This window comes from Etheostoma spectabile, chromosome 9, assembly GCF_008692095.1.
Source record: "Etheostoma spectabile isolate EspeVRDwgs_2016 chromosome 9, UIUC_Espe_1.0, whole genome shotgun sequence".
NCBI lineage: Eukaryota > Metazoa > Chordata > Actinopteri > Perciformes > Percidae > Etheostoma > Etheostoma spectabile.
Genome location: NC_045741.1, coordinates 10,520,220 through 10,531,235, shown reverse-complemented (window position 1 = coordinate 10,531,235; position 11,016 = coordinate 10,520,220). Strand labels below are relative to the sequence as shown.

Here is an 11,016-nt window from a genome sequence, read left to right as displayed (position 1 = left end):
ACCAATTGTGTTTTGTATCAGAAATATTAGATTTCTTTCAACCAAATTGCCCAATAATAAAATGGATGATTCCATACAACTTCTTCAGGTAAAATTAATGATACTTTTTTGATTTTTTTTTTTTTTTTTTTTTTTTTAATGTTTTCAAAACAGTATCCGGACTAAACTTTGACATCTACCCATCTGAGATTCATCACACATCCTATGATCTTAACTATTAGTCATAATAATTCATAATTTCAGCCTTGTTAACTAAAAACTTATATAATTTGATATAATGAGGTTTGTTGACCATGAATTCCAAGAATATGGTTAAAACTGATTATTAAACCAGCTCAGGTTTAAAAAAAAAAAAAAAAAAAAGCCCCATAAGCTGGAAAAAGTGAAAAATACATCAGAAAACGACAAAAACATTGGAAAAGCACAAAAAAAATCAAATTTGACCTGGAAGGGCAAGTTCATGGTTATCAGGAAGACAACACAAGGGTTAAAGTGGTGTGCTCTGCTCTTATAAAAAAACAAAAACCAGGTCTGCTGTAAGCCTCTGTGTTGGAGGTAAAGGTGTAACATGCACTGAGGAGAAAGGCCTCTAGGTTTAGGAAGCAGAAAAACACTCCAGAATTATCAAATGATTTTCAACTTTTGTGACCCGATTTGACTCTGATTTAAAATAACCGTAAAGGACGACATGTCGGTCACAGAGGGTTTTAAACAAACAGATGGTGTTTTGTGTAAATCCGCTGTGAGTTTAAGTGACTTGACCTGTTACTGCTGATTACTTCTTTTCACTAACTGGTGTGTTATGAGGCCTTGTAGATGAAAACATACACTTGTTAATTTTGTAGATGTGTGACAGATGATTAAAAACATGTTGATAATTGGACTGGTCAGATATTGTAATAAAAATGTTTCAAAAGTATGCAAAGCGCATGTCATTCTTGATGTACTCGAAGTGTGTGAATGGGGGTTGATTTATGAAACACTTGCAAAACTGTGACACGCTTTATAACATTTGTTTGACAAACTATATTTAGAACTTTAAGACATGCTATTGACATTTTATGACGTTTTCATTACTTTTTATGACTATATAGGCTGTTACTTTTTCCACATTTTTTTACCTACAATACTATGAATTTTAATATTTTTATGACATACTATATGAGTATTTACATTTAATAACATAAGACAATGATTTTTTTTAAAGTAATGTAAAACTACTATGACTTAATGTTTTAATGACATTTAAATGATGTTTTAATGACCTATGTCATACTGTATAAATTATATTTATGATATACTTTACTATGACAACATTAATATATTTAAACACTGCTTGACTTTAATATTGTAAAACCTATAATATTACATTACTATTATGACTTTTTATGATATAATATGATTAACATAATTGTACGACATACTATACAATGACTTTTTTATGACTTACATACTATGATTTTTTTTTAAAACTTTTATATTATGACTTTCATGACATATACAGTCCCTGACAAAAGTCTTGTCGCTTATCTATTTTTGTAGAACACCTGCTATTAACCTGACTTTTACTTAATCAATTGGTGTAAGAAATAGCTCATATGAAAAGCTAAAACCCTCCCAAATGACGTTCAATGCACTGAAATAAATTAGTTTCACTAAAAAAAGATTTTTTATTTAAACAAGACAGAAAGGTCAAATTTTGGCAAGACAAAAGTTTTGTCGCCTATACATAAACTGAACAAATTTACTACAAATACTAAAATATGTCGGCAAATTAAATAGTGGTGCTGTGAGATTCAAATTTAATATCTTGTATGACTTCATCTTGTAAGGACTGCATCCATGTAGTTTGGCAAGGATTCATACAATGTATTGATGAAGTCATCAGGAATAGCTAGGAAAGCAGTCTTGCATGCCTCCCAGAGTTCATCAATATTCTTTGGTTTGGTCTTCCATGCGTCCTCTTTCATCCTACCCCACATATGCTCTATGATGTTCATGTCTGGTGACTGGGCCGGCCAATCCTGGAGCATCTTGATCTTCGCCTTGAGGAACTTTAAGTGGAGATGGAAGTAGCGATGGAGCACCATCCTGCTGGAAATTTGGCCTCTTTATGGTTGGGAATATAGAAGTAGCTAAGATTTCTTGGTATTGAGACTATTGATGTTGCCTTCCACCCTGTAGATCTCTCGCACACCCCCATACTGGATGTAACCCCAGACCATGATTTTTCCGCCACCAAACTTCACTGTTTTCTGGGTGAATCTTGGATCCATGCGGGCTCCAGTAGGTCTCTGCAATATTTGCGGCAACTGTGGTGAATTCAACAGAAGATTCATCTGAAAAATCCACTTTCTTCCACTTCTCCAGCGTCCATCCTTTTAGCAGGCTGTGGGCCTGGCAAATGCCACACGGTTTTTCAATTGTCTTTTGTTTAGTGCTGGCTTCTGGGCACTGATTCGACCATGGAGGCCATTTCAAGACAGAATCTGAAAACCGGTCTGGTTGACACAGGGACTTCAGGGGACCAGGTCTGGTGGAGCTCTGCTGCAGTGGAAAAGGGCTGGCCTTGGATTTTCGAGCCAACACAAGTTCCTCTCGAGCAGTTGTCTTGCGGGTCTGCTGATGGGCTTGTCAAAAACATCTCCAGTGTCTTCAAATGTTTTTTTAAATCCTCTGTACTTGACGCTGAGACACACTGAGGTGTCTGCCACATCAGCAGTGGATCTGGTCTTCAGCCTCTTGATAATCAAACTTTAGTCTAGGGTGAATCTAGGCCTGTTTGCAGAGGTCTAGTTGCAGTTGATGTGATAGGTCTAGTGTACTGGGGTTGTTTTTATACACACCTGAGACCTAATTGATCCATTATTAGTCACAGGTGAAGCTCATATGACAAGGCGCAACACTTATGTCTTTGCAAACATTGACTCAATGGGCTTACCAAGCTGTGAATATTAAAATACTTTTTGACAGTTTCTTTTTGCACTGAACACTTATTACAAAAGCTGTTGGGATTAAAATGAGCCATTTCTTGTAAATAAATCTTGATCAGAAATATATTTCTGCGGCACTTCAGGTATTTTTTCAACTTTTTACCCACATACTAACTATAACTTTTTTAAATACTAGCTATAGATTTTTTGAACTTTTTTCGATACACTATACTATGACGTTTATTTTTTTCTTTAAATTTTTATAACATATGCTCTGACTTCTTAAAAACGTTTTGACATGTATGCATTTTTATCACTTTTCGTTCGACATACTACACTATGACTTTTTTCAACTTTTTTAAATATACTATACCATGACTTTTTATACCTTTTTTGACACACTATACTATGACATTATTTTAGATATTTTAATGACATACTATACTATGACTTTTTATGACATACTGTATAATACGACTTTTTCATGATGTAGGCTACAATACTAAGGCTTTTTGATGACTTTTTAACAACTTTTCATAACATACTATACCATGACTTTTGATGACTTTATTTCGACATACTATATTACAACTTTTTAGATTATATTTTAAGGACATACGTGTATTTTTTAATATTTTTATAACATACACTTTTTATATTTTATAACTTACTATTCTATAACATTTTTATTACTTTTAATGGCATACAACGCTGAGTTTTTAAATATTTGACATAGTACACTGACTTTTTATGATATACTATAATATGACTGTAATATAATTTTACGACATACTCTACTGTAACTTTGACTTTAAATTACTTTTTATAACTTTTTCCAACATAATACACTATGACAACCTTTTGACATTTTTAATGACATACTATACTTTTATGACACTATAGTATGACTTTTTTGACATACTATACTATGAATTTTACTACTACTACTACTAATATAATGAATTTTAATATATATATATATATATATATACACAATTTTGTTTTTAAAAGAGCATTACGATGAATGATGTTGGATTTCACACACTTTTCTTAAAAATGTATTTATTTCGTAAATAGAACAGCATCTTCATAAACATCAACTTAAGACAGATTTACAGACAAGGGGAGGAGGGACGGACGGACAGACGGACAGCAACATATATCAGTCAACAAAAGAGTTACGATGGTGGTTTATTAAGTCTGGTGCAGCATGAGTTACTGAGAAAAGGAGACAATAAAAATGATTTCAATAAACCGTTCAGCATCGATCTGCAGCCTCAAGTCCTTCTGGCTGATACTGAGTCACCGGACATTCTGCGGCAGAAAACTGATCGGTTGACATTTTAATTTAGATTCCTGTTTTTAGCTGATTAGATCACAGAAACCTTAATTTAATTAAGGTCTGCAAAACTGGGTTTTCCAAAAGCATCTCTGCACTGACAGCATTTCTGAAAACTGTGTTTGTTCCTAAGTGTAATTTATAGTAGCAACCATACATTTGGCAAAGGAATAGTTCAGGATCTGGTCTCGGGATGATATGGTTACTTATATACACTATATATAAAGACAGAAAACAGTGACCAATTTCCATTTTTTATTTGGTCTTTTCACATTCAGTTAATGGCCAATATTGCCTGAAGCAGCAGTACTTGGGTTAAAACCACATCTCTAGACAGAATTGAACAGCTCTTAGTAAGGTATCCAATTAAACTCAGATGGTGCTTCTAAGGATGACGTGATCCTCATCTGTACTCAAGCCTTGACAAAATATTAAATGACAATTTTTTGAATTATGTGGCCGAGTAATCTGCTTCTTCTACAATTCTCCCAGAGGACTTAAATCCAAACCGTGCAGCTCTCTGTAATGAAGATTAGATGACATTGGTGTTGCGATGCTTTGGAAAATCAAGTCTTGATCTTAACTTATGTCACATCTGACCTTAAAAAAATATCTAGCATATTTTCTGCGTGAACATCAGAAAAGACAGTACTCTCTGGACTACATTCCCCATTTAAAAAACAAACAAAACAATAAATGAGTATCTGAATATACAGTCTGAAAAAAAATGCAATTAAATAAGACATGCAAGTATAGAAACCCAAATAGTTCAAAATTATAAACCTAAAGACATTGTGAAATAACCCTATTGGTTTTTGTTTTTATGTTTTTAAGTCTTGATGGAAGCATTGTTTTGTTTCATGTAACTGCTACTTGTTGCTTATTTGTATATCCGTGTTAAGAGGACACACCTACACATTAGGTTAGTATTTAGTTATATTACCTTTGTCATAAAGTCCTAATTTTGAGCACTTTGGATTCCAAAGGTGAGTAAAGGGGGGGGGGGGGGGGGGGGGGGGGGGGGGGGCTTTAGAACAGCACTGACACTGCAGGTGTTTCTGTCTTTGGTCAGGAAGGACTCTCCCCCCTGCTCTGGAGTTTTATTACTGATTCCAAAGAGGAGTTTAGTTTTCTTACCCTAGCACGTCAAACGTTTTGGGCTGGGTGAGGATTTCATATTGTTATATACCGACCTTCAGTGGAATTGCACTGTGAAATAAATGTATGATGTCTCCTGTGGCTCTGGAGAAGCTGTCTACTATAGAGTTTGAAAGAAAAAGAAAAAAAAACCACTCTTGTTATCAGAAGGGTTATCCCAGCTCATGCTTTAACAGAAAGCAAGTTGGAAATATGTCGGCCGGGCTGGGAGGGCCTTCCAAATGTTGCAGGATCTAGTGATTAAGTCAAGATATCAATGCCTCTGCTGTAATGTAGCAGGAGCCAGGTTATCCAGAGGTTAAGTAAGGCATTTGTCAATCTAAAGAAACACTGGTCCTACAATTCCCATAATGCATCTACATAGCATCCTAACAGCCACTCCATATGCCCTCATCTCTCAAACTCCATGCATCTAGTTTATAATGATGGTTTTCTGTCAATTATTTGAAGCCTCAAGTACTCATTTGTCTGACTTCTCAGACTTCAGAAAGCTTCGTTTAGAGCCACAGAGGAAATAACTGTCACAGGCCGAGTACTGCTCTCCTGGATGAGTAAACTGAGTAAAGCTAGTGAAGTGCCCCTTTTAAACACCATTAACATGTATTTTTCCTAAATCAAGGTCCAAATTACAGGTATATCCAGGTGGACATTTTAATAGCAGATATGACTTCAAATGATTAAGATCATATCCTGTGTAAATGAGGCCTGATCATCATCTGCTGGGTTGTAGTATGGAGTGATCTAACTGGAAGTTTGAAGGTGTCCTTTGCTACTTGAAAATGTCCTTTAAGATTACAAACATGAATCTTTCAGGTTACCTCCTGATTACATGTCTCAGATCAAGTAAAACATTGCGAGAGGTTGCTGCATTCAGGCCACGTACAGGACACACGTTATATTGATACGTAAGAAATGTTCAACACAAACAGAAAAAATGTACCGCAATAATAAATAGACACTTTCATTGCCAGTTGCGCCTGTATTAACAGAAAGGATATAACAGACCCAGGTATGCATCAAACAACGTGTACCATATAGAAAATAAACATCAAGAAAATAAATTGACTGACAAAAACATGATTGACTCAGATTTCTCTAAACCGTAACCGCAGCAACAGAAACTTCCTATGACTCTGTATTTTCCCTGTTGCATGTACTGGTCATTGTTGTGTGGTTGTTGTTGATGTCAAGTTTAAAACGGTTGTCTTGAAACTTTTCTACACTTCTGGAGCCAAAATGAATTCTCCTACAAGTAAAAACCTTTACACTTTTCCTTATTTCACCTTTTTTGTTTTTGGAAGAAAAGGGGTCAAACCAAGCATCAAAGAAAACCATTTGACCTGCGGGCAGCATGTGGCCACAGTGATCGTACAAAGAGCTTACAACATGGCCGCTATACAACACACACACACACACACACACACACACACACACACACACACACACACACACACACACACACACACACACACACACACACACACACACACACACACACACACACGGTGGATAGAACAACGTAACAGCAAAAACATGATTCAGATGATTACAATGGTGACAAATGAGCACTGAATTGAGACAACAAAATGTGATTTTGATATGTGACTTGTGCAAACGCTCTGCTTTTCTTTCCATCTCTGGAGCTGAATTATAAATATCTGATACATCTATCCATCTAAAAATAGAGACATTCTGCTGTCTGGGTCAGCATGCATCAGCCGTGATTTGTAAGAAGCATCTCGCCATTTAGGCCATTTTTGTCTTGCTGAAACAAAAATGGTACCATTATCTGACCCAATACTTGGGTAATATTTTTAGGCAACTGAGTGGGATAATTCTACCTCTATAACCTCATTAAGTCAGCCTTCAACACTGATCCTGTTACCTCAAAATATTCCCTGAGCATCATGGTCTTTAATGCAGAGATCTCTTTGCTATCCGGGCCGAGTGAGAAAAGGCATTTAAGGGGAACAAGTTTCCAAACAAAGTAACAACAATAGGCTCAAACAGCTTCTATCTGCAGTACCTTCAATAATCTATCAAAAGTTAAATCTTCTTGACAACGTATGGCTTTTTAAACAAACCCCACTCGGTCTCCTTCAGACCAACGCCCACTGGGAGACATAGGCCTGAAAAGTCAGACGAGAAAGCAGCACGAACAATATCAATAGTCTTCTTGACAACGGTATAAGCTTCTGTACAATCAGGCACAAAAATAAACACTCCAGTCTGAATCCTTTGGTCTTTGGTTCCATGTTAGAGATGAGTCTGTTTGTACAGCATCTTATGGAGTACTGTAGTTTAGACGTTAACAGAACCAGAAAGGCTCTTAAAGCTACAGGTAGTCAGCTTTTTCCCTTTCCATCTGAATGAAAAAGAAGGTGCCGCGGGGCCGACAGCTCAGAGAGGAAGTTTGTGGAAGCAACAATGACACCTCTGAGATGTACTCCTAATGATGTGTGACTTTGCGGATCTTCTGTCCTGGTGCTACATGGTCGATCCTAGGGACTGGTGTCGATGAGCCACCTCAGTGCTGTGTTGAGGTTAGTGGCAGGTCCAAACCACCTCGGTTACGTTCCAGCCCTCAGGCTGCCATGCTTTGAGCAGCTGCTGCCTGGCAGTAGACCAGATCGTCAGGGATCTTCATTCTGTGCCTAAAATGTGTAAGTTTGGCAACTGTGCTGAGATTGAAAAATAAATAGCTGCATGAGAGTTCATGTAACGGGGCTGATCTCAGAGGATAGCACCTTTGAGCTGACATGTATTCTTCAACTTTATATTATATTATAATATAAAAAAAGGTCCTGAATTTGAATATGCTTTTTTCAGACACTTGTGCAGGACTCGCGAGAACTGAGTAAGCAGCAGGACTCTTGACTTCTTGCTGCTCAAATGCTGACTGGATCTTCCTACAGGAGTAGCTCCACAGATGTTGTTTCATGCCATGTGAGTTGCTCCACAATTCATGTTTTATTTACTCATGTTGCAGCTCTTATCTGACGTCTTTCTTAAACTTTCTACTAGAAATGCATTCACTCGAGAAGAACTAATTGGTGAAGGAGAAGAAGCCTGCTTGCACCGAGCCGAATCCTTTGGTTTCACATGCGTCAGTGTTGCATCAAGGTGAGAATGCATTGAGCTTAAACTGAAGTAGGTTTCTAAAATGGTGGCAGGGCGTTGGGGTGATTATGTTGAGTGGAAGCTCTCCCCCAGCTCTGCATGTTAGAGTCAGCGGCCCTGGGAGTCAACAGTGGGTGGCCTCGATGGGCGACAGCGTCAGGATGCTTCGATCGTTGGAATAAGAGTTCTCCGTGTCGCTCCAAGACCTGAAAACAGGCAGCAGTGACTGAGGGTTAGGAGGAATGACGGAGTGCGTGTGTGTGTGTATGTGTATGTGTGTGTGTGTGTGTGTGTGTGTGTGTGTGTGTGTGTGAGAAAGTAGTGGGAGACAGTAGGAGCTAACATACTGTTGTACAGAGGTTTGCAATTACAATCTACAAAACCAGCAGGGAAGAAGCAGAGAAAAGTGAGGGATGGTAGAGTGAAGTGTTCATAATGGATGTGATGGTGTTAGTGATGAGTTTCTAAAGTCTCGCCTCATTAACTCACAATATAACAGGCCCAGTTTCAGAGAATCACATTTAAAGAAAGTATATTTTTTCAATCAGCCATGGGGGTCCTACAATAACACACTCTTACTTGCCAAAGTTAGAACAGTTTGGGTTATTTAACATGAAAGACTTCTGCTTGTCCTGTCCTGTCCACTAGTTTGAAGAGTTTTTGAGTATTATGGGATAACTAGGGATATTGTGGTTTTCGCCAAAACACCTTCAGATGTCTAATCCAATATACATTTGATAAAGGCATATCTGTTAATTATTGTTTTTAATTATGAATTGAAGTATGAGGAAAAAGTACACAGAGAAATTAAGTTTTGAGGGGCATCAAAGTCCATCTGTGTTTAGCTAAGCAAGTACAATGACTACAGTACATTATACTTCCAATGCTTATCTGTATTACATTTGAACATAATAATAAGGCCACTAATTATTACACTAAGGACTTAAATATGGCTTATCAGGACCTGCTGATGCCATGATCTAGATCAAATAGAATCCAGGATGGGAAAGAAAAAAACATTTAAATCTTAGTGTATGCACTTTAACCTCTTATTTGCTTAAAACAATCTATCTGCAGTGTGGAGTCATAGTAGACCAATGTCCTTACAGTGCTTTTAAATGCAAATGATGCTAAAGGTCTTCGGTGGTGAGACAGTCACAAGGGTTGGATTTGATAAAGCTGTTCAGAGACAGCTCATTAGCCCTGAGGTACTGTACGTCTCCGAGCTCACACATCAAAACTGATGAAAAGGTTCTTTGCTGCAAATGCTTGGTGCTTCTTAAAACACAAAGTCAATGTTGTTTTCTTGTAAGTCATTCCGATGTTTAAACTGGTTTTGTTTTCTATTTTTGTTTCTCTGGTTTGTTCTTAGAGGAGCGAGGAGGTGAGACTTGAGATACTCGACTCATGGATAAAAATTAGCACAATCATCATAAAAAAAAAAAAATCTCAACAAAGAAGCATCAGCAACATTCTTTCATCATGTATCCACTCTCATGCTATCCAGCACTCATATCTGATTGTCTGCAGGTAAATATACATCCTTATGTTTAGATGTGTATTTAAATATCTTTTTTAAACAAAAAAAGGTTTCATATCCCACAATATTAAACATGTATGCATATAGTATTAAATCTATGATATGCAGTAGATTTTTATTTAAAGACATGACAGAGGCCCAGTTCCTTTCTCTTATTAGGTTGGCAAGCTGGATCTCCTTTGCTAAAGTCTCACAAAGACAACACTAGAACACTATCTCAACCTTTTCTAGACCAATCTAAACCGTATACAACTAAGCTGCCAGTGATTGGGCTGGACAAGAAAAAAATATAACATGGAAACTAACAGCTTGCTCCATTCCTAAAGGTCACAACAAACCAACCGCCAGCATGCTGACTCGCATCATAGTGTAACCAGGGTCAATGATCAGAGCGTCTACCTCAAAGCAACAGCAGGGAGGAGCAGAGAGACTGTGGTTCAACAACATCCTGAGTTCAAACAGTGCCTCCATTCTGGCTGCTACACCTGATCTTCACATGACTGCACGAGTAAAGCCGGAATATTTTTGTAGCTGAATGCTTGACGAGAGGAAGACAGCACCTGTCCACCCATATTTTCCTGTGTTTTTTGATTTGTAAATGTCAACTGCTTTTAAACTTTAAATAATTCTCATGACCTTTAATCCAACGCTGCTCTCTGAGATGAAGACAACCGTTTTAAGACCTTATGAACAGGAAAACAGGGCCACCCAAAGACTTTAAAATAGGCTGATGACTCAAATGGTTGTTTGACTGGGGGCACTCTCACATGCTACATCACCAGCTCGGCAGGCTACCAGAACTGGGGTCAAACTGTGACATATCAGTTCTAAAACCATATTTTCTTCCCAGGTACGGCAGAACAAAGAGGACGTTAACATTTTTGGGATAAGCTGATGGGAACATGATTCCCCCCCCCCCCCCCCCC

General features: G+C 37.5%; 1 protein-coding gene across 4 annotated transcripts in view; it reads right to left on the bottom strand.

Moving 5' to 3' along the window:
- Window positions 1-3,978: 3,978 nt before the first annotated feature.
- Window positions 3,979-11,016, bottom strand: part of atp11b (ATPase phospholipid transporting 11B) — a 52,799-nt gene continuing 45,761 nt past the window's right edge. For all 4 annotated transcript variants that reach the window (XR_004333371.1, XR_004333370.1, XM_032525274.1 and 1 more), the window contains one exon: window positions 3,979-8,756. Coding sequence is in view for 2 of the 4 variants with exons in the window: in XM_032525274.1 (XP_032381165.1) it covers window positions 8,675-8,756 (82 nt within the window). In the remaining 2 variants the exon portion in view is untranslated. The remainder of the gene's footprint in view (window positions 8,757-11,016) is intronic.